The sequence below is a fragment of the Rhinolophus hipposideros genome, assembly GCF_964194185.1.
Source record: "Rhinolophus hipposideros genome assembly, chromosome: 6".
Classification (NCBI taxonomy): domain Eukaryota; kingdom Metazoa; phylum Chordata; class Mammalia; order Chiroptera; family Rhinolophidae; genus Rhinolophus; species Rhinolophus hipposideros.
Window position 1 is genome coordinate 96,760,592 of NC_138052.1, and position 27,093 is coordinate 96,787,684.

At 52.4% G+C, this 27,093-nt stretch overlaps 1 protein-coding gene across 2 annotated transcripts in view; it reads left to right on the forward strand.

The window, feature by feature from the left end:
• Positions 1-27,093, forward strand: part of SH3BP4 (SH3 domain binding protein 4) — an 80,216-nt gene that overhangs the window by 34,992 nt on the left and 18,131 nt on the right. The window contains exons 2-3 of one of the 2 annotated variants that reach the window (XM_081051868.1): positions 2,434-2,512; positions 26,063-26,309. In XM_081051868.1, the coding sequence (XP_080907994.1) occupies positions 26,192-26,309 (118 nt within the window). In that variant the 5' untranslated portion in view covers positions 2,434-2,512; positions 26,063-26,191. Of the gene's footprint in view, positions 1-2,433; positions 2,513-20,708; positions 20,820-26,062; positions 26,310-27,093 lie in introns of those variants that run through there. The other variant, XM_081051869.1, reaches the window with a different exon arrangement.

Sequence of the window (27,093 nt, forward strand, 5' to 3'; positions counted from 1 at the left end):
ACAGGACCAGTCCACCTGTTGCCTTCACCCTGCTCTTCACGGGCGTCACTGTTCACAGCCAAACCCCCTCGCCGTCCCGATGCCAACACCAGAGAGCCTCATGTGTGCCTCTGTCCCTGCCCGGAGTCCAGCAGGACGTCTCTGGGCCAGCCTGGTTGGGCGGTTCTGCTTCCTCCCATATTGGGTATGACCTGTGTTTACCAGGCCACCCCCATCCGGGGCCCTGCCAGGGGTCCCTGTAAGGAAACACAGCTCGGCTTCAGGGCCTGAGGGTGGTAGAGCGAAAGCCCCCTGCCTTAAATAGTCCTCTGGAAGGAGTGAGTGAAAAGCCCCAGACCTAGCAAGATCCTTACCCCAAAATGCTAAGCGCCTCAGTGCTCAGCAGCTGTGAGGAAGGCTGGGGTAAATGAGCTGTGAAAGTGAACATGCCAGTCGCTCTATAAGGGAGGCAGCTTTCTGCAGGTAAGACCAGACTGCAGGTCTTAGTCTGCAGCTGCTCAGCCAGCACTCACGTTGTGCCTGGGAGATGGGCTCTGGGCAGCCTGGGGTGGGGTGCACACCCAGGAGCCTGCCTCGCCAGCCCCCTGCCCGCCTCTCGCCCTCTGTAAGGGGCCCACAGGTGGGCCAGTGCAGAGGGAAGAGGCCCAGAGTTTTGGGAATGCAGGTTAGAGACCCCCATCACCCAATCCTAGATTTGAGGGACTGGGGTAGAGAGAAAAGGAGACAGCCAAGTTCTTAGGCTGGTGTAGGAGCCACTTTGGAGGAGTGACTTTTAAAAATCAGGAAAAAAAAAACAAACAAATGCATACACACATAGAACAAATTGGAAAAGCCAGAGAAGTCTGAGGAAACAGAAAAACACCCATAAATCCACTTCTGAGAGGCCACTTCTGGTAATATTTTCACTTCCTCAGGTCCTTTTTCAGTTCCTTTCCCCCCTTTTACCTTGATGAGGTTCTCAGCGGCTCTGTCCCTACCAATCTGAATTCGCAAGCATTTTGGAGTTCTCAGAACAATCCGAGTCATCTCGGCCCTGGAGACGCGTCCAAGGTAAAGGGATGGATGGACAACGGCCTCTTGTTTCCTGTCCCCAGCCCCCGTTTTTCTGTCTCCTTCGGGGGTCTAACTTGGGTCGTGTTTGACCGTTTTCTCATGTCGCTGCCATCTTCAAGAGTTCATTGACTGTAATGGAGCCTAAGACCCGGTATAAGACCGGGTGTAATATAATATAATGTATATAATATAATTAATATAATGCAATTAGTATAATGTAGTACTGGGTCTTATATTAATTTTTGTTCCAAAAGATGCGTTAAAGCTGATTGTCCAGTTAGGTCTTATTTTCGGGGAAACAGGGTGGCTTGGCTCTCCTTCTGGTTGATCCCCTTCCCTTCCTCCCACCTTTCTGTACTTTTGGAATTCATTTTCCCTGTTGAAGCCCCGGGGACACAGTGTCCCCAAGACTAGCCAGCTGCCCCATCATCACAGGGAATAGTCCGTGTCCTCTTGCGATACTCATTTTAATTGTACGTGAAATATTTACATGGAAGAGGGTCAGTTCTGGGCTGTCAGTTCCAGCAGGGGAAACCAACGCAGTCCGAGTGTCGGGACGGTGTCTAGAATGGGATTCCCGCCTCCCCTTTACAGCCTGACCCTGTCCAGGGCTCCTCTAAAGTGCCAGAGCCCCTCTGTGACCCTGTCCAGAATGCCCGTCTGGCTGCAGGTGCCTAAGAGGGGAGTCAGGGTGACCCTTAGTCCCGCTTCTCGTCATTGTCAAGTTCAAGCTCCTTTGAGGCGTCCATCTGGCTCTGTACTTTTCATGTTAGTGCTGTGGGACTCAAACGCCCTCCTAGGGACCCGGCGGGGGGGGGGTGGGAGAAGCCCCACTTCTGGCAAGGTGACTGGAGTGCGTCTTCAGGGTTCAGCTGATAAAATTATTCTGTTGTAACAGCGGGTGAGGGAAGACACAGCATTGGGGGAAAAAATAACAAAAAAGCCCTTGTTGCAGGCTGGGCTCCCTGGGAAGCCAACTCTGACACACGTCGCCGTGAAAGATGTCTGTTGGGGAGCACTCTTGGGGTCAGCCCCCGTGGGAGGAGGGGCGGGCAGAGGGAAAGTGGGGCTGCAGTGCTGTCTGGGCAGAGCTCGGACCCTGGGAGGGAGCAGGGTGAGGGGCCGCTTCTCCCCTGCATGGCTGCCCAGGAAAGGCACTTCAGGAAAGGGTCCTGCAGGCCACTCTCCCAGCAGTTGGGTTGGAAGGGGCATCTGAGTGCCACATGGCACGTCCACCACTGTCCTCACCTTACCACGGAAACTCAGTGCAGAACACAGTCGACTCTAGATGTGGACGAGCCTTGGAAGGAAAGCGTAGAGATGAGTTTTTCAGCTGAACAAGACTGAATCTTAGTCATGTTTCCCGTTTTTGTCTTGCAGCACCTCCTTACTTTTCTGGATGGAAGGCTGTGTCCTGGGACCCTGCCTCTGACGTCAGGGAGCTGGTGGCCTGCTGTAGGTAAGCGATGCGGCCAGGGAGTTTGACGGAGTTGCCGTACCTGGGCTGTGTCACAGCCGAGAAGCACAGACCCGTGTAGGGAGATGGGTTCCATATGTGTGCACAGCAGCTCAGGAGGGCGAAGTAGCTTCCAGAAGCTGCCAATGGCCTACTTGGTCTTTTAGGGCGCTGCAAACATCTCCCTCATGGCTCTGTCTTCACATCCTGGTCAGCTCTCCATGACCTCCACACGAGCAGGTCAGATGTCACCGTCATGCCTGGCACAGGAGTGTTCCCAGAAGAGTCTCTCGTTTCTGTTTACTTTCTGTGACTTCCCCTTCTGTTGCTACCAATGGAACCTTCTCGCTCTACCCAGAAACCAGATGGGCAGCTCGTTCTCCACCCTGACTGACAACCACGGGACAGAGCCCAGACTGGCGGTCCTGTCGTGCCTGCACAAAGCAGTTACTCTTGTAACGTAAGAGGTTCTGAGTTCCCAGACAATGGGCAGCAATGCCAAGATGGGAGTTGGGGAGCTCCATTTGGCCCCCTGGTTCCGGGTCAGCCCCGCTGGGGCTCTGGGAAAGCGTTTGTCCTTGGAATACAATAGCAGAAAATGTTAAAAGGAAACACTAGGTGGTTCATGAGACATAACTGGAGGCTTTTGGAAATCCCAGCAGAAAGGAAAGAGTAAAGCGTATCCTGCTAGAATGTTCTTGGGTATTTTCTTGGCTGTTCTTTGCAATAGAAGGAAACCATCTTTTGTAAAGTCAGTTGGGTTAAGAGCTTCTCAGTCACATGGTGCTGCCTTCTTCTGTATAAAAACAACAGAGCCTTTCCTCCTCAGGTGAAAGGCCTGGACTGCCATGAAAATGGACATTTGCATAACCCTGGGTCATTGGGGGGACTTCAGAGGAAACAGCTCAGAGGCTGCGGTCTTTTCAGGGTCATGTTTGAATAATAAAAGCCATTCCAAATTGGGCAGCCACTGGAATGTTTTCAGATTTTTCTTTTATAAAAATCGTGTGTGTCTTCTGTCCTCATGGGGGGAAGGTGATTGGTTTTTGTCCCAACAGTTTCCTCTCCGCACTTTTCATATCTTGCAAGCAGGACCCGCCTGTGCTTTAGAGTGAAAGAATGCTTGGGACTCTTTGGGTTATGACCTGGGGGCTTTTAATAGTGAAGTGAGGAATTCGGGAATGTTTGGGTCCCAGGTCAATCCTCACCCACTGAGGTCTCAGAGACTTAAAATACCTCTGTCCAGGAAGCAGCCTCAGGCCGGCCTTGCCTTCTGAGAGCAACCCCCTCCCCTGGAGGCTGTGGTCTGTTTGGGTCGCCTCCAGATTCCTAAGATTCTTCTGGCTGGGCATTGGCTGGAATGCTGAGGTTCTCGGAATGAAACACAAGTATTCGGCTTGGTTCTTCTCTCTAGGTCAACTTGATACCAGCGGGTTGCTCATGGCTTCCTTTCTCCCACATGGTCACACCTTTGGATCTGCGGGGCACAGATTGCCCAGTGCAGGCCCCATCCTGAGCAGGGCAGGAGGAGGTTAATGCAGGGGCCCTGCCTGTGGCCCCTCCTTGGCTCAGGCAGTTCCCTGGGTGTCGTTTATGTGGTTTGCTTTTTCTGGCACTGAGTCAGAGTTGCCAGAACTGCTAAATGTCTGGGAAGAGGAAACAGGAGGGTGGGATGGGGCCTGGCCATCTGGAGATGAGCCAAAGCGGTGCCCTCTGTCTCCATCTCAGCATACAGGGCTCCTGGGAACATCGCGAGGGAGATTCACTTTTACCTGCCTTGGCAGAGTGGACGTGTGTCTCACAGCATTTAAAGAGACCATCCATTGGCTATGGAAAAAAAAAGGGGGTGGGGGGAATCTTGACACATTTGAGCAATTTTTATGTCTTTCCACCCTCCCCACCCCCAAAACATACATGCAGTGTTTTCTGTGTTTCTTAATATTCAAGGTCTGATTTGTCTCAACTTCATTGTGAGATGGAGCTCCCGGGGTTTCCATAGCTTGGTGCCTGGATTTGCATGTAATCCCTGCAACTCCGGGTAATGATCTTAACCTTTTCCTGACTCCGCTGTGAATCACCATCAGTAACAGTTTATTAGGCGCCCGTGGCTGCTGCTGTCAGGACGATGGACCGAGTGAGGGAGCAGGAATGGTGTTGACCCCAGTTCCCGTCGCTGTAAGACCAATGTGAAGACAGGTGTGCCCAGAGAGAACGGAACGTGGCCCGCCAGATCCTTGGGGAGCATGCCAGCCCAGGATGGCGCTCGGTGGGGAGACCCGGGCTGGGTGCCTCTGCAGGTGCCGGTCAAGGTGGGAGCACCAGCTCAGGACACTTCCACTAAGCATCTCCTCCATCCCCGGGGCACTGCGTCTTGTCCTTTTATAGTTGAGGCTCCGAGGACACCATCAGGGGAGTATCATTAACAAGTAGCAAAGCCCAGGCCTGGAGTCCGCGTCTGTGTGCCCCAGGCCACTCCGTCCTTGCTACCTCCCTTACCTGGCGCCCGGGAAGGTGCAGGAGCTAGGTGGGCAAGGGTCCCCGTGGCCAGCACCTGCCAACAGAAATGAATTTCCAGCCACAAGCGAGGGTAGTTTTGCTTCTGAGGGGTATGAAAAAGAGGCGTTGCAAAGGTGTGTGCACAGAAACAGTGGACAGGGCTTGCTTGAGGCAAAGAAACTTTTTTCTTGAAGGTATATGCCAGGCGTGTGACTACCCACCATGATCCACCCAGTTAGGAATTAATTTGTGGTCAGATCACCCTGTAGATAGAACCCCTTCTTGTCCACAGGTCTGACCTCACAGTTGTCAGCGCGTGACCCAGGAGCACAGAGAGGGGAACCCCGTAGCTATGTGTCAACCTGAGACATCTCTCAGCCTCTGTCAAGACCACTGCAGTACAGTACTTCATATGCTGCTGCTACTTAAGTAAAGGGCTGCCACTGAATACGCAAGAGGTCGTGAGCGCCGAAATGACAGAAACCTGAAGCTGCACCCTAGCCACACGTTAGACTAAAAATGGCATTTACGTGTTCTAAAAAGCCTTGTGTTTTGGCCTCCTAACTAGCCTGCCTTTTCACCCTCCTTAAAGCAGATATGTCATGAGGACAATGAGAAATTTTTGACATACTTGAGGCATTGGAGACTAAAGGTGTGAGTGAAGAAGGATTCCACCAGGGTTTGTTTCAAGAGCCTACCGATCTCTTGCTACAATCTGCTTAGACTTAGGTAGAAATTTCCAGTCTAATCACAAATCCCACCCCACATCTTCCTATCTCTCTGGCTGGACTTTCCCCTGCTTTGTTAGTTCGCGATTTAAAATTGACTGGGCGGGCTGCAAGTTAGGAAGGGCAGAGAGAATGAATGTATTTCACTCTTGAGTTAGAAACATGTCTCTGCAAAGAGCTTATAGCTTTGGTCTTGTTTTGTAAGTATAACCGAATTTCAGTTCTGAGCATATAAGCACTTTACATGAATTAATTTCCTTGGCCCTCAGTTTCCCCCTCTGTACAAATGGAGCCAGTGTCTCAGGAGGCTCTCAAAGATAAAAAAGAGTCAAATACACACTCAGACTTGCTCGACAAGAAAACGGGAGGATTGTCACAAAGATTCAGAGACGAAGCACAGATCTGGAAGGACGCAGGAATCGGAATTTGAGAAATAAGGCTGCTCTTCAAGAACTGCATGTTTTCCCCACCCGTGCTTCTCCCTTCAGCCTCTGCTGCTCGCCCAGCGCACACCTGGCCCAGGAATGGCCGCCAGCCAAGGCACAACTGTCCAGTGCAGGACCTGCCCTTGGACCACGTGTGCATTTCCTAGCTCGCAGATCTCAGAAGAAGAGGGGTGGGCTGCCTCGCTCTTTTGAGCCGGCAGACTGTGGATCGATGTCCACTGCTGATCCATTGGGAGGAGGCAGGGCCATGGGGGTGGCCAGGCTAGGGGCGTCCCTGGGCCAGGGAATGATGGCCATTGGTGCTCGCAGGAAAGTGAGGAGGTGGCATGCTTCATTCCCACCTGGGCTTATGTGCAAGCTCCCCACCCCTACTCCTTTCTTTCTTCCTCCCTCCCTCTCCTTCCATCTTCCCTCCCTCGTCCTCCCGCCCCGCTCCTCCCTCTGATTTTGCCACAACCCCATCACTTTGAGCAAGTCATTTAGCCTCTCTGGGCCTCCCTTTTCTCGTGTCTTTATTGAGGGGCCCTGAACATCAACCCTCTGCCTCCTCTGTGGACATGTAGTTGAGTGGCCGAGGGGCAGTCCTGCGCTGACGTTTCAGTTCGTGCCATTTCTCAGGCACACTGCCCTGACCGCAGGCCATCCCAGGGGTCCCAGAGGTCCACGCGGGATTAGCGTGACCTGCTGGCTAGTGAATTACTCAGGGCCCCTCCTTCCCAGCGGTGAGCAGGCGGCCTCAAGGAAGGCTGAGTAGAACTAACCGGGGTCTCCCTGGTGGACATGCTCCGATGGAGTTTGGAGGATGGCAAGCCGAGGTACTCCTGTCCCCATTCGATGGACACAGGTCCTGGCGTCCCACGTGTGATGCAGGAAGGGATCTAAAAGGCCAGTAGGCCAAGTTTTGGTTTGTCAGGGAAAGCAGACTTAAAAAGCCAGTGGCTGGCCAAGGTCACACAGTGTCTTCCCATTACAACGCGCCATCCGCTCCCCACCCGATGGGGCTCAGCCCCTGGTAGGGTCTGCCTCGCCGTGCCTGTCTGTGTTGGGTGGCTGCTGTCCTGGCTTCTTGTGGACAGGGGCGCTGTCCCTCTCCCACCCCCACCCATCCCCGTGCAGCCCTGGACTTCATGCTCAGTAAACACAGCGTGGTTCTTTTTCCTTGTTTGTCAGCGCCCACAAATCCTGTTGATACTTGCTGTGTCTACGTATGAGCTGGAATGTGTGGTTGCACCTCTGCCTTCAGGTTTTGATGATGAATTATAAAAAGCATTGATCGATGCTCTGGTTAGCCTGGGGTAGCCTCTGATAGAGAACAGTCGTCTGGGCCCAGTCCATTGAACCTAATTTTTATCAATAACAGAAGAGGTGTGTGCTTACCCTGATGGACTCCCTTCAGAGAGTCTGGGCAAAACCTTACAGGCCTGGGTGGTTTTCTCAAGACAGAGCCCATAGCCCTTATCGGATTCCTCAAAGGATTTGCTCAGGAAGGCCTGAGACCTGCTTGGAGATCAGGAGAACTGGAGATAAGCTGACCTGGGGCGGCTCCCACTGAGGGCCTGTCTCCCCTGCGCTGGGCTGCTCAGCGTAAACCAAGCCTAAGCTTGATGGAAACCCGTGAGCTCTGCATTCCCTTCATCTATTTGTTACTTCTTTTGCTTTTTTGTTAAGTCCAGATATTATTTGCTCATTTACAGAATGGGAAAGAGACCTGACTTACGAAAATTATCTTTGGATTTTTGTTGAACTTGGACTAACTCTGAACGAAACCTGAAAATCAAAAGTGCTCACCAGGTGGTTAATGGAAACCCAGGGTCCAGGTGAACAGGCAGCATCCACCAGGTGACTCGCGGGCTGTCCGTGCATAGGTGACTGGAAAAGGGGGTGTTCAGGCTACATGGTGTGCAGGTCTCACCATGGCATTTGAAGAGGAATTAATGAGCTGCCCCCTAGAGAGGAGGTGGGGGTTTTCAGTGAATGGCGCATGAGGTGCTGGGGCAGTGCATTTGGCAAAGAGGAAGCTTCCGGGAGAGAGATGTCACGTACAGCGTTGGCCAACCTCTTCTGTGGCTTTTCTTGTATTTACATTTCGCCCAGTGGTTTACAGTTTGCAGCGCTCTCGTAGGCTTGTTCCTGTTTTCTCAAGGAGATGTGGGTCGAGCCGGCTATTTGAGCCTCTTTTCAGATGAGAGCTTGTGCCTCAGAGAAGCCGAACATTGATTGACTGAGGTCAGACGGGACCTTCTGATACCCTCACACAGAGTCCCCAGAGCCCAAAGCCTGGGGTCGGATGATGGAGGGCTCAGCAGGGTTCTAGAACTGTCCTTTAGCGGAAGGAGTGGCCTGACAGTAGCAGAGGCCAAGAGGGGCCTGGGTGGACCTCTGACAGGAATGCTGCACGCCGGGTTCCGTCTGGCTTCGATCTCTTGATTTCAAAAGGACTTAATGTAACTTGAGAGTTGGTCTCCATGTGCCTGGGCATAAATATTTGTCAGGAGGCAGTTTGCCTGTAAGTCAGCAGGAAAGGGTGGCCACACTGGGACACTGTGTTTCTATGGAAAGTCTTCAGGGTCCCACGCGTGAGCGGGCCTCGGAGGGAACCTCAGTAGGTACGGTATGCCTGCGTGCGTCACCCATTGACAGGGTCTGGAGGACAGGGTGTGGCCTGGTGGCAGGGGCGTGGAGCCCTCCCCTTGCTGTCCTTCCCTGAGGCTGGTCCAGGAAGCACACGTCGGAGATGAACTCCCTCCTGGGCAGGGCCGGGGGCCCTAAAACCCTGGACTCGGGTGGCCTAGATCCGACAGACTCAGCCCATGGAGTTATCAATTTGACAGGAGGAAAGCAGATCCTCTGGTGATACAAATAGAGTAAGCTGGCTGGCAGATGGGCGGGTGGGCTGAGAGCAGAGCGAGGGTCCTCAGTTAGAGGGAGCAGCTGCGTGTGGTTTCCTGAGCTGAGAAGAAGACCCCCTTTTCTTGGGGACCCTTTTCCTCTCACTTCACTTGTGTGGTGCTGGCAGGGTGAGCCTGTCTGGGGGGGACTCTTAGTGACGAACAGCTCTGTGGCTTCGCTGACTGACCCTTGTGGTGCCTCAGTTTGCTCATCTGTGAAACGGGAAGGAGAAGCTTCACAGCTGTGCCACCATGCGATGGAGTGAATCTGGGCTGCAGGACGGCGACCAGGGCCTGGAGTGGACCTCTGGGCCGCGTTGACTCTGCATGCAGGTGGCTCTAGGGCCTGTCCCACCCCCGTCCTTTCTTCAGCGTGATTTTGGTGCCCAAATCAGTTCCATTTTTCCTTAGCAAGTTTGAGTTGGGTTTTTAGAGTCCTGAAAATCACCCAAGATGGCCCCACTGCTGTCCTTATGCGGGGTGCATTGCTCCAGTGGGACCGCAGGGTCTGAGGTCTCGTCCGCGCCTCTGACCAATCACTGCCTCCCTCCATTGCTGGGGTGCAGTCTGCTCACCTCTCCTGTTTACAGCTTCTTCCTAGCCTGACCAGGCCCCCTCCTGTCTACACATGGCTTTCTTTTTCGGTCCTTTAGTAGTTTATTCCTGATGGTAACAAAAATATGTCTCAGGGTATATAATCCTTTTTAACAAAGGTACCTTTTCAGACTGGCGTACAGGACATTTTAGCTCCAGGTGGGTTCTGCTAGACCCATTCCTAAGAGACACAGGCGTGTCACCATCGTCCTGTTCAGAGTGACCTGGCTTCTTTACAAGGATTCTTTTCTTAAACATTTTCCCTTGGACAGGTTTTGAAGTGTCACAATTCAGTAGTATGTAGCATGTTCACAGAGTTGTGCGACCACCCCCCTGCCGCGTTCCGAAACATTTCACCAACCCACAGGGGGGCCTGTGAGCAGTCCTTGGACGTTCCTCCCTGCCCCCAGCTGCTGGCTGCCGCTCGTCTGCTTTCTGTCTCTACGGATCTGCCTATTCTGGGCTTCCCTATACGTGGAATCAGACGGTATGTGGTGTTCTGGACCTGTCTTCTTCCGCTGTGCCGTTTCCAGGATTCCTCCAGGCTGCTGCATGTGTCATAATTCCCTTCCTTTTAGAGTGATATTCCAGTGTACGATAGACCGCGGTGCGATGGCCTGTTTATCCGTCAGTGGACACTGGGTGGTTTCTTCCTTTCGGCTCTTATGAATGGCGCAGCTAAGAGTCATGTTTTGCCATCCTAATTTGACTCTAAGAGCTTTCTTCTCTTCCAAGTTCTGGGAGCGAACCCTAGCTTTCATTCCTGCGCCCTCCACCTCCGATCTCCAGGAATTTATAAACCTCCAAGAGGCAGGGCTTGACCTGGTGTTGAGTTGGTGGACAAGCTGGGGCCATTGTCACACAGAGACCAGTTGGGGGCTGTCCCTGTGGATTCATTCACCTGTGTGTTGCCACAGCAATGCCAGGAAGGGTGTGTCACCGGCAGGAAGTGTCACTTACTGGGAAGGGGAGGCGGGGGCGTCAGCACAGACCCAGGCCAGGTGTTTCTCCAGGTGTGGTTCTTAGTCACCTGCATCAGGTTCAAAGGGGAGACCTGTCGGGAAGCAGCTTTCCAGTCCTCTGTGCCCCCCTGCCCCCAGCCTTTCCACACCTGCTGTGAGGCAGGTCTGAAGTAACTGCAGCAAAGGGGGCTCCTTGCTTCCTGATCTGATCGGCCAGCTGAAGGGACAGGCTGGAGAGAGCAGGGTGGCCTCCCCCTGCAGCACAGCTGGGAAGCTCTCTGGTTCCCCTGACCCAGGGTCCCCGTCTGCCCAGCTCCCTGGGTCACAGTCACCTAACTGCTCCCCCCACCCGCCCCTGCAGTCACAACCCCCAGGGCATTCCTCTACCCCACCTGCACCTCTGTAAGTGGTCCCTTCACTGAACTCACCCAAAATGATGCTAATCCCTGGTGCTTTCCTGTGGGGAGTCTGAGTGACAGCTCCGCCTGTCCCTACCCAGCGAAAATGGCCAGGCAGGGCCAGGAACCTGCGTTTCACAGACCCTGAGCTCCTTGGAGCTGGGGAACCACTGGCCCCGTAGGTCGCTGGCGTTGTCGGCTTCCTTGTGTCCAGACCCTGGGCTGACTGCCCGTGTTGTGCCTTTCAGAGCACCTCCCAGAGAAAGCAGACATTTACCGACCCTTCCTGACCTGCAGCTTTTGCAGGTTTAACACACGCCTTACAGACAAAACGTAGTACGGCCAGGAAAGGAGAAGCTGGGCAGAGCCTGTTGGCTTTGGGAAGAATGACTCCCCCACCCCCACCCCGCCCCACCCCCGAGGTCCCCTGTGCAGACTCTTAGCTTCCTTTCAGCGGCTCACTGCAGTGCCTTGGCTGTGCCCCTGGAGGTGGGGGTTCCCCCCACAGCCCGGAGGGTGAGGCCCTGACTGAGTCACTGCAGCTGTTCACACCCAGCCCTCCGGCTCCAGCCACTAATCCTGACCTGGACTGGCGCGCAGTGGCGGAAACCCGAGAAAGCCGCCCTCTCCAGTAGGGGCGGCTGGACAGCGGGACGGGTGGGGGGCAGCCTGGCCTCCTGTGTCTCTTCCCGCTTTGTTCTAACAGTTTTTCCTTCCTTCCTCCTTCCCTCTTTCTTTCCTTCCTTCCTTCCTTCCTTCCTCTGGGGAAGAGCTTGGTCAGAAAATCTCAAAAGGTCCACGTTGCTGCCTCGGGAGTATCGTACCCAAATTCATGGGTTTTGGTAAAAATGGATTAGTCAGAAAGCTGTGGAGTCGCCTGTATGTATAAGAAACATACTCCCTTTATTTGTAATATATTGTTAACTGTTGTTACAAAAACATTCCAGTAAGACGAGGGCAGCCAGGACGGCAGCACGCCCAGAGCTGCTGGTCTCTGGACTCGGGGCCCACTTGACTCTACCTTGTCACCTGGGCTGTTTGGCCTCCAGGTCCAGGCAGGGTGTGAACCTGCCACGGATGGGAAGGTGGGTCTGTGCTGTGTGGGCCTCAGGGTCACCCCTCCAGCCTGTGGCTCAAAGAGGACTGAGAAGGTCGTGGAGAAGGGACCCGGCGGGCCGCAGTGACGGCAGCGCCTGGCCCCTGTGGTATGGAGGTTGAGATGAAGGCTGGGTTACCACACAGCATCTGTAGGTCCTGGGGCAAGTTGGTTCTCCAAATCCGCTTCGTATGTCTGCTCATCGAACATGCTTTGGAGATTTCGGTTAGTGGGTAAAGCACTCAGCATGGCCTGGCCCATGGGACAGGGCGCTGGCCTCCTGGTGAGAATTGAAAGGACGGCTGTTCATCCAGGTTCAGGTGGACCCATACCTGGGAAATAGAGTAGGGAGGCAGTTTGGGAGGGGGAGTATCTGAAAGAAGGCAGTTGGGGGTGGAGGGTGACCTGGCCAGAGAGCAGGTAGAGTCTGGAATCTGGGTTGGGCCACGTCCTGCGTGCCGCCTGGTTTTGTAAATAAGGTTTATTGGAAGCCATGAGAGCTTTTTAAAAGTGAAATTATTGCTTAAAAGCTACCCCAGGAGTTTGTCCTCAGCACCCAGGGTTGAGAAACTGTTAAACCGGGCGCCCTTTGGGGAACAAGCATGTGGACATGGCTGGGAGGCCTGGCGGTCGCGGGAAATGGAAGGGAAAAGGGTGAGAGAGGCAGGGGCCTCCCAGCCAGTGGCTCAGGCTTACAGGGTAAGTGACAGCCACGTTGATAACAGCCCTCAGGGAGGACGGGGGTTCTCAGGAGGGGCGGTTTTGCCCCCCAGGAGACACTTGGCAATGGCCAGACAATCTGGGTTGCTGGGAGCAGAGATGCCTCTGGCTTCTAGTGGGCAGAGGCCAGGGATGCTGTTAAACTTCCTACTATGCTCAGGGCGGCCGCCCAACCCAAAGTGACCCCGTCTAAGCAGTTAATGTGCCAAGACTGGGAACCCCTGACCTGGGAGAGACAGATGAGGGTTGGGGATTCACCAAGCACGTGGCACGCGTTAGCAGATTGAAACCAACCCCCTGGGAAGAGACCGATGGTATGATTGTCCTCGTTTTATAGATGAAGACGTGCAGACACCAAGAAGTCAAGGAACTTGGCCATCGGAGGGGTTTCAAACTTGGAACAAAGTGACTCTGTTGATGAAAGGGGAGCTCACCGAAGGTGAGAAGGTGGTGACTGTGGTGTTGAGTAAATGGGGACGCCTCCAAGTAGAGATGCAGAGAATGTGTGGTTTGTAGGAGACTGAGTTTGTTTGAGTCCCTGGCACATGGCTCTTTGGGGACACCAGTGCTGTGCCCACACGTCCTCAGTCTCCAAGGAAGACAGTGAAGGGAAATGATCGTCACTGAGTACTCTGTGCTCTTCTAGCTGGGCAGATTTTACTGTCCTCCTGCTGCAGGTGATATAAACAGGCTCAGAGAGGTTAAGTAATTTGTCTGAGATCACACAGCAGGCCTTTGCGCTCAGATCTAACTCCAGAAACCCTGTGCTTCCTTCTTTGTGCCATGTCACCACCCACATTTAGTCCCCACTGCAGTCCCAGGAGGAAGAGGAAGACATTCATGGTATTGTAATAATTTATTAAAGGTCAGGTGAGGAAAGCAGGGACTAAGCCAGAACACCACACGAGAACTCGGGGAACAGATCTGGGCCCCGACTCCAGCTGTGGGGCTGGAGGCAGGGTGCTGAGCGTGCAGACAGACCCGCAGTGTCTTATCTGTAAGCGCAGGGACGAAACGACCCGCCTTTCGCAGGAGGAAGAAAGTCAGCCTACTGGGGAGAAGACAAGTACGTATGTACTCACAATTACAACACACGTTCCCCAAACAGCCTTTCCTTGCCTGGTCTTCTTCCAGAATTCTTATCTCTTGATGAATCAGGAAAGGTGAGATTCAGTTTGTGCCAAAAGACACATTAAAAGTCTAACTGCCGATTGACAGGGCTGTCTGGCCTCCGCCCTCTGACCTCCAGGCCTCAGCACTCTACCTGCGTGTCTGTGCTGCTGCCAGCCCTTTCTCCTTCCCTGGCAGAAGGTCCCATTGCACCTTCGCAGCCATCAGGCGGAAACCTTGTACCTGGAGCTGTGTTCTGTCTCCCTGCCTTTCTGGAGCCCCAGTGCGTCCCACAGCCTTCTCTCGCGCACTCAGCTTCTGCCAGCTGCTGGAAATTTCTATTCTGGGTTTTGCCTCTGTGTTCGTTTTCAGTGCTGTGACTACACAGGGTATCTATTTGAATGACTAACTATTTGTCTTAGTTGGGACATGTACTGCTGCAGACTGGCGGGACCCCAGTGCAAGGAACGTGACGTTGTGGCCAGGTCATTGTTCCTCAGAGCTCCTGAGGTGGAGCCCTGTGGGGGACGAGACGTTGCCCCCATTCTGCCCGCACTGAGGGCGCACCGCTCTGCTCTGTCCTCCCCTCCCATTTTCAGGCGGTTGGAGTGTGTTCTTAGGTAATCGCAGTGTTCCAACAGCTCCAGGATTTTAGTGAAAGTGGCTGTTTCAAAGCCTCAGTTATTTGGTTGCCACTGAGAAATGCCTTTGGGAGTCTCTTGGGGTGACTTGGCAAGAGTTTTACAGTGCGGTGGCTATAGAGGTGTAATTACCCATGGCCTGCCGACATCCCACTCATCCTTCAGGAATGTGTAGTGAGCAGCCGTCGGGCCACGGCCTGCCACTTTGGGATTTTAGAAAAGAATGTTCCGGAAACGTGGAGGCAAGACCACATTTTGCGATAGAGGCCGTGACCCTCTGTTTTCTTCCCCTTTTTATTATATAAGAGCACCAGTCCTATTGGACGAGGGCCCATCCTATCACTTCGTCTCACCTTGATCCTCTGCAAAGACCCTATTTCCGAGCAAGGTCATATTTGCAGCTATTAGAGGTTAGGACTTCAACACCTTTTGTTGGGGAGGAAGGACACGATTCAACTCACAACAAGATATTAGAAAAATGTGAGCATACATGACTTCTCAGTGTCATCCCTTCCCGGCATGGTGGCTTTTAGGTTTTAACCAAAGGTACTTAACTTGCTTGTGTGTGTGGCTTGCTGTGTGACCCTAAAACCCGAACCCCTTGGTCAGGCCTTAAGCTGAAACAAATGGAAAGAAGGTGCAGTGAATATTGTTAAACCTTCATTACACACAACCCACAGCTGTAATAATTAGCAGTGGAGCTAGGATTTATGAACTGATTAGTGGTTTATAAAGGAATGATACTAGCTCCTTTAATAAAGCACCTAGAAACCCAACTGGGTTTCACTCTTTGCCGCAACAAAAATCATAGCCTTCCTAACCACGGTGGTGCTGTTGGGAAGCAGCAAAGCCGTGTGAAAAACATGGGGTGTCTCACAGAGACTTAGCACGTGTGTGGATAAAAAGCACAGGGCTTGCGCGTGAACGAGGTCCTGTGTGATGAGCTGTGTGACTTCTGACCTCTCTGGAGCATTAACCATGCTCTGTGTGTGTGCACAGTGTCCCATCTGAACCTGTGTGCTGTTGTCCCGTCCTCTTGCACATGGGGACAGTGAGGCACAGAGGTCAGGGGAGCGTTGCTGCGTTGGTGAGGGGTCGCATGGGGCCTTTCTGAAGCAGTGACATTGACCTGAGACCTGTGACACAAGTCAGAAGGTGACGTTGGGGGCTGGGCGGGGGAGAAACAAAGCTTACCTGCCAGAGGGAACAGCCAGTGCAAGGGCTCTGGGGCAGAAATGAGTTAAACTCAGGAAACGAGTGCACTGAGGAGGAAACAAGAGGAGGAAACAAGGTCGTGGAGAAGCAGGCGGGGCCAGGGCAGGCAGTCCCAGTAAAGAGGTTAGACTTATCACAAGTACAGGGAGATGCCAGTGGAGAGTTCATTTGTTAACTAAGGAGAATGGCTTCCTTGTGTGTGTTTGGGTTGTGTGTGAAGGGTGTGGGGCCACGGAGACAGGTGGCAGGCTGCTGTGGTGAGCCCAGGTGAGAGATGAGGTGCTTAGGTAGGACCAGGCAGGAGAGGGGAGGATCAGGCCGACATACTGTGGAGGTGGAATTGATTGGACCTGCAGAATCAACTGATTGCGAGGGCGGAGGTGAAGCTTTGGGGCAGAAAACATGCCCCCACTTCTTCCCCCACCCCTCCAAAAAAGCCTAATTTGCTTTGTCCCTTTACAGAAAGGGCTTTCCAGTCCCTGCTCTACCCTACCCTGGAACTCGCTTTTAAGTAAAGGGAGACCCACCATTTTTCTGGAAGAAAAGAGAATAGTATGAAGATGTCAGTTCTTACTAATGCCATGCCAACAATATCCTACTGGGGTTACTTTGTAAAGGAAGGAAGAGGCGGGAAAGCATTTTATTAAATTATTCTAAAAAATCACTTGCAAGAGAAAAGTAGGAAAAAGTAACTGATAGGAGATTTTGAAATGGAATGGTTCGTGGAAACTAGTCCTTCCAGACAGCCAAGCGTGGTAAAGCTACTAGTGTAGTTAAATGAGGACTGATGTTACAAACATAGTCTGACAATAACACAGCATAGGCCAGATTCAAACCCCAGTGTCCACACACATTTAAAATGCATTAAGATGACATCACATCAGTCAGGAGGGGACACATTGTTCAGGAACCCATGCAGGAGTAATTGCTCAGCTGTTTGCCAGTTAATTTTCTAAGTTCCTCACTGAGCAGCAAAATAAATTCTTTGTGCATTAATGTCAGTACACAAAACATTTTTTTAAAATAAAGGAGACTAGTTGTGAGTGTTTATCAAATTTTTATTAGGGGAGGCCTTTCTGGGCTTCAAGACGAAATAAAGGAAAGATGGGTGCAGTTGCATGATTGAGACTTTATCAAGTTAGCAAATGGATATAGTTCATCTAGGAGCAACGGAGTGGGGAAGATGTTTGCAACCGATATGTTCAATTTAAGACTGTCATTGAGCAAAGAATCCAAAATGAGAGTCACAAAGTAGGAAATAAGATGTAGAAGATGTTTGAAAACACTGCTGGCTGGTGGTGAAAGGAACGTGCGTTTGAGCTTCGATGATCCCCATGTGTCCCCCACGTGTCGGACTAGCAGAGCTCTCTGCCCGGCATGCTGGCGAGCGCTGGGAAATGGACATCGGCTGCTGTTGAGAATAGAAATTGCTACAACATTCCAGGCACGTGTTTGGCAGTGCTGCCCGCTGTGCTAGACGGTGGTCCTAATAATCCAAAATGCTCGGGAAGCTTAGGTATAGAGACGGTCACAGCTCTCCCATGTACAGCAGCAGACATTCGGAAGCTGCTGGGAGAGTCGGGTCGAGCGCGCTCCCTCTGCAGAGCTGAAAATAAGGCTCAGACAGTCTGGTCAGACCGAGCGTGTTTCTGAAACTTGTTTGATGTTGACTTTGTCCCTTCTCGAATCTCCTTCCTACCTGTAACAATCCTATACCCAAATCCAATTCGTGGGGGGTTTTCCCCACATCACCAATTCTCCAACACCAACTGGGTATCTTCGAATTCGGCTCAATTCTGACACGAGCTACCGGTCACCACAGGTGACGGGCTCAGTCCCACAGGACTGCCCTCCCCCCACCCACGTCAGTCAATCTCGAGTCCAGGTTGTCACCTGTGCTTCTGACCGACTGGTTATAGACGGGAGGTTCCAACGACCCTCTCCTTGGGGTCAACTGATTTGCTAGAGTGGCTCACAGAACTGAAACATTTACCTGCTAGATTACGGGTTGGTTACAAAAGGACATAACTCAGGAACAGCAGGTGAAGGAGATCATAGGGCACGGTATGTAGAGGGGACTTGGAGCGTCCACGCTCTCTCCGGGCCCACCAGTCTCACCAGTCTCCACGTTCACCAACCCAGGGTGTCTGCGAACCCCTTCCTTTTGGGGTTTTAGGGAGGACTCATGACACAGACGTGATTGATTAGAGCATGGGGTTAGCAGTGGATCCAGCCCCCAGCCCCTCTCCCCCTGCAGAGGTCAGGCACTGAAAGTCCCACCCCTCTAATCACGGGGTTGGTTCTCCTGAACCAGCCCCACCCTGAGGTGCCCTGGGGAAGTCCAAAGCTCACCTCAGCGGCCTAGCAGAAGATAATAATACTTTCATAATTCTCTTTGCTTAGGACATTCCAAGGGTTTTAGGATCTCGGTGCCAGAAAGGGGACAACAAGCACCAAATATGTTTTTCTTGATAAAAATCACAGTGTCACAGTCAGGTAGCCTGTATTTCCTAGTTAGTAGAGTCCTAGGACCAGGCGTCCCTTTTGTTTTCATTTAATGGCAAATGAGTCCCCAATCACGGAGCTGAAACTGAGACGCCTGGATTTCGATGCGTGGGGGTGAACACAGCATTCAAGTGTTTGACAGGCTTCAGAGGCAACCCCTCACGTGGCATACATCTATATCTGCTCAGAAAATGGCCTTGAAAGGTTGGAAAGACCCCACTGGAACCCCGGCCCGGCTGTTTGGGAATAAGAATGGAAGTTTATTTTATGAAACGCATTTTTAATTACAGCAAGTAGAAGGCTTAAGAAAATTAAGATGAAGAACAAAACTATCCATACCCTTGCCCCCCAGACATAATTAAGCATTTTGTGTGAAATGTCATCTTTTTTTCTAGCAAATATACAATTTTTAATACAAAGTGGAATAGGACTTGATTGTAAAATTTGTGGGTTTAATTTTTCTTGGTATTATGTTGTGTGGATTTTCCATCCTATTAAATATCAGCGAGTGAATTTTAATGGCTGTGTTACCCTCCGAGGAGACGGAATACCCTTGGCCTGTGTGTTGGGCAGTTAGGGGTGAGCAGTGCTGTGAATAAGGCACTTCATCTACATCTTTGATTTCCTAAGGACACGACATTTGTGGGGCAGTGGGATGGGAGAAGGAGTAAGGGTCCCGTCTCTCTCGTTTCCTTAAGGAACGTTGATGAAGTTTGCAGGTTTGTAGTCGGTGTATTGTTCTACACATCTTGGTTAGTAATGGCTGGTCACAGTAGGTCTTAGGAAAGCAGTTCCTTCCCTCCCTCCATGAAGTGCATTGGTGGCTGACTATGCCAGATGCTGGGTCCTCAGGAAACTGGTGCGTGGGACTGAACTGATTCCCTCCCATGGCTGACAGGCAGCGTCACCCGAGTCAAGTGTGGAAAGTCACCTCGGGAGCCGAGTCCGTACGTATAGGCTTCTCTCCTGGGCAGTGCCAGGGCGCGCCGATGGTGTCCCTGGGATCAGTATACCAGGCCCCCGCTCGTCTCTTTTCGTTATTTGTCGGCTCTACCAGTTCACCGGTTCAACCAACGGTGGAGTTTGCAAGGGCTGTCGCTCATCCGCATGTCCCTTTTGGTGGCAGTGGCTCCTGCGGTGTCTTCGCGGTATTAAATTCCTATCTCGAACTTGAGCTTCAGCCAGGGTGTGTGTGTATCGGTGTCGAGAACTGTCAGTGGAACCAGGGGCAGCTTTAGGCCTCAGAAGCTGCCTCCCTCCCCTGGCTGGTTTGAGTCCAGCGTTTTCATCTCACAAACGGGCCTCAGAGAAAACCCTTTTGATAAAAAACAAGCCTCAGTTTCTTCATCTGTATAGTGGGTGACTCCGGCGTTTCGCAGAGTGGTATCTAAGCTGAACCTGAAAAAATTAAGTCGTAAGTTACTGTATACTAGAAAAGATATGTCAATATATCTTGGGGGTAAACTAATAGCTTCCTCTTTAAAGCGACAGAAAGCTGCCTTTAACATAACTGCCTTGAATAAACTTAAGTTGACAAAGGAGAATAAACAATATTTGACTTTTTTTTTCTTAAGGAAGACACGAACGAAATCAATGACTAATGTTTGGAAACCACAAATCCTTCCAGGGCTGATGTTTTGCAGTCCTGATGAATGTGTCAGGCGGGTCAGCCCCAGTTAAGCGAATGGGATCCCATCCATCGCTGTCAGAACTTCTGCAGAGATGATCACGCTTTCTCTTTCTAGTCACTGGCTGGGGACCAGAAGTATTTCTGGCCTGGGCTGATCACAAGATCCTATTTCACAGCCTGTCTGCTGCCAGCTCGCTCTCACGGGTGGGCTGGCCTTCCCATGTGACTCAGGGAGGCAGACCACAGCCGCCATCGTGATTAACCCCCCCCCCACACACCACCATATCCCATGCTAGATGAGCACTGGGCAGGCCAGCCATTGGTTAGTCTTTGAACTCTTTCCCATTTTCAGTAGCAGGGTGATGGAAGAGATGAAAAGCGTCCACACGGGCTGTGATCGGCCATCGAGATGTCTGGGCGTCCAGTCTCCTGCGAGCCCAGGAGACATAGTGGAATCCCCCCTTCTCTCTTCTTGGTGTCAGTCTCATGTATGTTGTTGTCCCAGCTAAATGATGAGTGATAGAGGGAAAAGACCGAGTCCTGCATTGCCTTGTATCTTTGGTGGTCGCCCCAAGTGCACTGGTTCTGAATAAGTGTTTGAACAAAACATTTGTCTGTTCAACAGATGGCACCAAACACCAACTTGGGCCAGACAGTGTGTTTGCTACTGGGGGATTATAAAGATAGAGAAGCCATGGAAACGAGTGTCGTTGTTAGGGAACTAAGAAATCACGTGCAGAATCTCAGCTGTGATGCTCAGGATTCCTATTCTCAAAGCAGTGAATGCGCAGTGAAGATGACGGGTGCGTTCCAGGAGAGCTCCGAGAGGAGATGGAGTCCACAGGCCACGGTGCTGTTTGACGGGGGTTCCTCTCACATGGGTAGGTTTCAATGCAGCAGAAGTTGGGAGGCCCTGTTGGGTCTTCAGGAGGGTGGGGTGGGGAGAAAGATGACAAAAGATTGGGAGGTGCCTGAGATGTTTTGGAGCCAGGTCAAAGAAATGGTAGCTGTTCGACAAGAGTGTCGGGCATACGAAGGAAAGCGTAATGCAGACATGGAAAGTAGGCTAGTGCGTGAGGGTCTGGAAAGACAGAGCAGGAGCTTTGCACTGTCCTCTGCAGGCTGGGGAGCCTCTGGTGAAGAGCCTGAGATGGTCGGCTTTGCCTGAGGAAATGACAGGATTGGTCCAGCAGGCCACAAGGAACAATCCTCAGCTGGGCGTCCAGTCGGCTGTAGGGAGAGGGCCAGGTAGTAGAAAGCTCAGGCTGCAGAGACCCTCCCCAACTCTCCCGGCCCCCACCCACAACCCTCTGATTCTCCAGACCCAGATTTTCTGACTTTGTCATTGACCCCTGCAAACATCCCAAGTGGTTGGTTGCACCAGGTGGTTGCACCAAGCGGTTGCACCTGCAGCCATCACACCTTGCACAGTAAAAACAGCGAGTGAGTGAGAAGTGCCCCACACAGGTCCTTCGCCCACTCCCTGTAGAGCCTGTGGGCAGTTTGGGGTCATCAGCTTTGGGTGAACAGAGAAGGACTTGAATGTGTGTGCATGGCACACAGAGCCTTCCTTCTCCTCCGAGTTTTACACTCTTGTGTTTGTCTCCGACATGGTTCCTGAACACGACTGCTGTTAACGTTTATTTCTGTCCCCTGGACGATGTTCAGCATGGAGCCTTATTCCTAGAGGCGGGTGTTCGCTGAGGTGATGTCATGCCCACCTGCCCAGGTGATACCCACCTGTGTGCTCACTTTTCTCAGACTCGGGGCTGGGGGCACGGTTCTGCCTACAAACCGCGTCACTCTACCCAGACGGCCTGCTCAGGGGCTCCAAACCACGGTTGCCCCCCCTTAAACTGAGCTCAGTTGTGGAACCAAAGTGAAAAACACAGCAGACGACACTGGTAAATGAGGCCAGTGCGCCCTGGGGACACTCCCATGGGGCTGTGCTCTTTTCACCCCAAAAGGAGGCAGCCCGCCTTGAGACCACGGGGCAGCACTTTTGTCCTGTGCTCTAGGTGGACACAGAGAGGTTCTGGAGATGAGACTTCTGTCGCTGGGAGGAAAAGGCCCCCACGGTCGGGGGAAGGGTCGAGTTTCACCGTGCAGTGCAGGGCCTGTCTCGTAACCGGAGCCTGTGCCTTCCCTTCCACGGAGGGAGAGCCTGGAAAGGGGACACCAGTCACGTGCTGGCTTTCCACTTGAGCTGTTGCCCAGACTGGTCGGGTCAAGGGTCAAGAGGCAGAGAGATGGGGGTGCTGGTTTAGAGGCTGTGGATGGGCCTCCCTCCAGGGCTGTTGGTGTCGGAGGGAAAGTGGTAGTTAGACATTTATAGGTGCGTAGTTGCGCACCCTCTGCCTCGCTGGGTCACTGCCAACTCACCTTCCTTCCGGCCTCAATGTGACTCTGTGAAAGGCGGGTATCCCCTACGGGCCCCCCGCATTGCCAGTCAGGAGCCCAGGGTGTTGGGTTGCAGACAGTTGCTTTCAGGAGGACAGGTCAGCCGGGGAGGGGTGTCTTTGGGTGATTTTGCTCCTCTGGGACACACTGTGTGGGGCGTGAGTGAGGTAGGCAGACGTGATGGAGTTTCTGTGACAGAGCCTGGTGTCGGCAACCACCGAGGGTGGCTCGAAACTCGTGCTTTCTTTTAACCTGGAGGAAATCTGATGAAATCACCGTGACACTCCTACTCCAGAATTAAAATCCAACGAGAAGCATGAGTCATCGTGAACAAGGCAGGAGCACAGTTCGCCATAGGGGGTCCCGGAGCCCTCTTTATGCCCGGGTCCTCCTGCAGACAGCCTTCCCACGGCGCCATCAGAGGTCATGGCCACTAGGGCACCTGGCAGGTCGCCTACGCAGTCTGGGCTCATGGACCTGCTCGTGATCTATTGTTTTTCCTGGTTCGTTTGTTTTTTAATTGTTCCTCGGACAGGACGTTGGCAGATACGACCCCACAAGAATATTCTGTGGTTCAGGAAGTCGGCAAGGGGAGCTGAGGGTTTTTGAGTTTGCCACCAGAATCTGTAAATAATCCTGCCTGTGCACATTGCCATCTGTTCAGCAGCCAACCTCCCAGTTTCTGGGGAGGAGCTAGAAGCAGGCCCTTTTCTCTAAATGAATTGGCCTTTGGACAAGAAAAGGAAAACTCATTAGTTATGAGTCAGATACAAGTAAGCTTTAATGCCCCTTCCTGACTTCCACCAAAGCAGCGAGCGGTGGCCGCTTCACCGAGTCCAGGCGGGGTCAGCAGTGGGTGTGGGGTGGCTGTGACAGCCTGTTCTTCTCCGGTGTCCTGAGGTCCAGTGCTGGCCACCTTGGCCAAGGGCGCATGCAGCTGCAGGTTGCCCTGGAGAGGGGACCGACCCCTGGGGCCGGCGGGTGAAGTCCAGCCCCTCTTGGGGGGTGGCCAGTCTTATAGGCCATGCCATCCAGGTCTGTCCAAGGTGCCCACCCAAGTAACCCATCGGTGTTTTAGGACGTATATAACTTGAGGTTTCCAGGATGGGATGGGATTCCTAAGTTCAGCCTGCTGTATATAATCAAGTCACATCAGCCATTTAGGGGACACTTGGCACTTGTGATTTTTGGCTCCTTCAAGGAGCTTATCTCAGGGATAGCAAAGGATTATCTCTGAAGCCTTCATCTTTATTTAATTACACAGCCCACCTGGCCTGGGCTCAGCTTCCTCCTGGCAAGAAGAGAAACGTACTCCTGATGGGGTGAGTATGCAGGTGACAAGAGATGGTCAGTGTTTTGTCCACTACACGCTGCGTGCTGTGAGACCAAATCTGCACTGTGCAGAATACCTCCCCCAAAGGGGAAGACAGGCAAGCATTCATCGTCATTTGGCAAATATTTGGACTCATGGAAATAGGTGGATGTTTAGACCTGATTAACTAACTGGACAGTGAGGATTGTTATCTTTCTGACATCAGAGTTCTAAATCCCATTTGATCCCTTCAAACCAAAGTCCACCCACCAGTCTTGAGTTTTCTTCTCCACGAACAGTTGGCCCTCAGATTGTTCACACTGCACCTTCTTGTTCATTCACTAAGTGCAGACACATAAGAACTGCTGGGACATCACTGGACCATTACCTGTTCCTTGAATGGCAACCTCTGTGAGGGTATCTTTGTGTTTTTGAAAGGACTGCGGTTCTCTTTACATAAACTGTTAGCACTTTTTGGCTCTCCACTGACTCAGGATCATAACTATGTCCCCCCATCAATAATAAAGAAATATGACCAGTCTCCCAGAATTCCAGGCTTTCTGTGATTCGTCATGCCCACACCCCCAGGGCCTGCTCTGACCCGGCTGCCTGCCTTCCTGGCAGGGACAGGGAAAGCAAGAACCTAATCACTCTGGAATGTTTGCCTCTTATCTGCCAACCTCCAGATTCTTCCAGGTGCCCTCTGCAAAGCCTTCCTGGCGTCCTGTAGGTGTGTGAGCGAGCGCTTGGCCACCACTCTCCCAACCGGGTAGAGTCAGCCCCACCCAGACTTCACCCACATCATCAATTGGGAGCGTGGCTGTCTGTGCGGGGCTGTGAGGACAGGGGTCTCGTCCCGATGTCTCCTGTCCTCGCCGTGTCCACCTGCATCTCACTGCCAGCACCGGCGCTCTCAGTCGCCTGCCTAACCTGTGCCGGTAGTTTTCAAAGATAAACGGCATTGCTGCTTCCATCTTTCTCATCTGCAGCCAAAGTTCTCTTTCTCAGGAACCTTCTGTGGCTTCCCAGAGTCTCCAGGGCAACGGCTGAACCCTTCACCAGGCCCAGGGCTGCTGAGCCCCAGCTATGGGCCAACAGCCACCAAGCCCCTGCTGCTCTGTCCAGGCACCTCACGTGGGTTACCTTGTTCTGCACACAACTCAAATCGGGACAGTGGTCCTAGTACCCCCACGCTACCATAGGAAAACAGGCTTCACGGAGCTGAATATTAAACATAAGACCATCCCCGGAATGGCAGGGTGGAGGCGGACCTGGGGCTGCTCACTGCACAGCCAGCTCTCCATCACAACGCTGCCCAAGAGCCTGAGGGAGGGTGGCACTGGAAAAGCTAGTCACCCCGACAGCGCAGGGGCCGCAGAGGGCAGTGTTGGGGTCCTCAGGTCCCTCAGTAGGGGTGAAACACTGGCTCAGAAGCTGCATTTCCACCTGTCTTTGGATAGCAAAGCAAAGGACCTCAAACCAGGTCACATGAACCCAGTTATTTTGGGGTGAAATTCTGCCGTCAGGTTCCCGGCCAGCTGTGGCCAGCTGTGGTGTGTGTGCCCGGTTCTGTGGGAGAGCAGGTGAAATTCGCAGCTTTGATACTGGCTGGTCCTTTTCCTGTCCGTGGACCCTGGTGAAGGTTTGCTCACAGCCAGTCACCGCATCCATCCCGGAGCCCGCTAACTGGCTGTGTGCGCCTTCCCAGAAAGAAAAAAATGGAGGCCTTGGGAGTGATTCTTGTATTCTTTCCCACAGAAACTTCCTGTACTGGCTTAGTAAGGACACATGGCTCCGTAAATACAGGGTCACACCTGCCTAAGTTACACGAAAACACCTCCCATATACAGATGGCCACTTGGGTATTTTACTTACGATTGCTTATTTGGGGTCTACGGAGGGTTTAAGAAGAGTGAACAGAGTGTGAGAGGTGTGTGTTAAGTGCCCCCCGCTCGGCTGCTCTGGCACAGCCGTGGCTGCTCCTACAATGGAACCAGCCACTCTCTGGGCAGGCGGAGATTTATTTCTCCTTTCCTGAACCTGGAACTAGCAGTGTAGAGTGTACAGATCCTATGTCCTCCTCTTTGGCTGGAATGCATGGCTGGCCAGGTGCTAGAACAAATGTCACAAACCCCACTGTGCCCCAGGAAGACAGGGTGCCCACAGCAGACCAGGCAGCACCACTGGGCTGTGTGTACCAAGAGCACTGAGGACATGATCGTGAGGTGGGCACAGAGCCCAGCGACGGAGCCCTGCTCTGCTTCCCTGGGCCAGGAAAAGGACATGGGTTTGTCTTTATTGGAATGGCCTCTGGAAGAAAGAGGAGCCCCATTTCCCATCAAATTACTGTTTCACCCATGTTACACTTGCTCAAGGGAAATTCTGTTTTTTCCCTCCTTTCTCTACTTTCAGGAAGAAGCACATTGCACAGTCGACACCACCGTGCAGCATGATTGCTTGACACAGAAGCTTCGCAATTGCTGGAAAAACTGGGGAAGAAATATGAAACTGGAGTAGTTCACCCAGGAAGAGACTTTGAAGATGGCGGCTCAGCGGATCCGAGCTGCCAACTCCAGCGGCCTTCCTCGGTGCAAGTCCGAAGGGACCTTGATTGACCTGAGCGAGGGGTTTCCAGAAACAAGCTTCAATGACGTCAGAGGTGAGCTCCTGGGGACAGAACTGTGGCTGAGGGAGGGGGTCGCGGTTGCAAGTGCTCGAACACCCAAGGACGTCCTACTGAAAGGCTGCCACGTTCACTTTCAGATCAGTAAAGGTTAGCTCTCTAAACTTCATCACGTTATAGAGTCAGCCCTGAAACGATAACCACTTGTGTTTGTTTTGGGATTTTGTTGTTTTGTTTTTTGTTTTTGATGTGTTGGGAGGTTTTGAATTTTCCCTTTAGTAATGAAATATCTTCGTACAGAATAATGTTCGTTTTCTTTTTTTTTTTTTTTTTTAATTGGGGAACCGCGTGTTTCTCCAGGGCCCATCAGCTCCAAGTCATTGTCCTTCCATCTAGTTGTGGAGGGCGCAGCTCAGCTCCAAGTCCAGTCGTCGTTTTCAATCTTTAGTTGCAGGGGGCGCAGTCCACCACCCCACATGGGAATTGAACCAGCAACCTTGGTGTTGAGAGCTCGCGCTCTAACCAACGGAGCCATCCGGCCACCCTTCCCGGGGGCTCAGCAGCAGCTCATTGTCTTCAATCTAGTTGTGGAGGCTGCAGCTCACTGGCCCAGGTGGGAATTAAACTGGCAACCCTGTTAAGAGCTCGCGTTCTAACCAACTGAACCATCCGGCCGCCCTTTGTTTTCTCTTTTGATACGGTTTGGTGACATTGAGGTAGGGAGCTTGGGGGAATAGAAAACGAGGGGAAAGGAGACTGGATGAATTATTGAGAAACACCAGAAAAGTAAAAGGGTGGTCTGGGACAGCGGTCAGCAGGC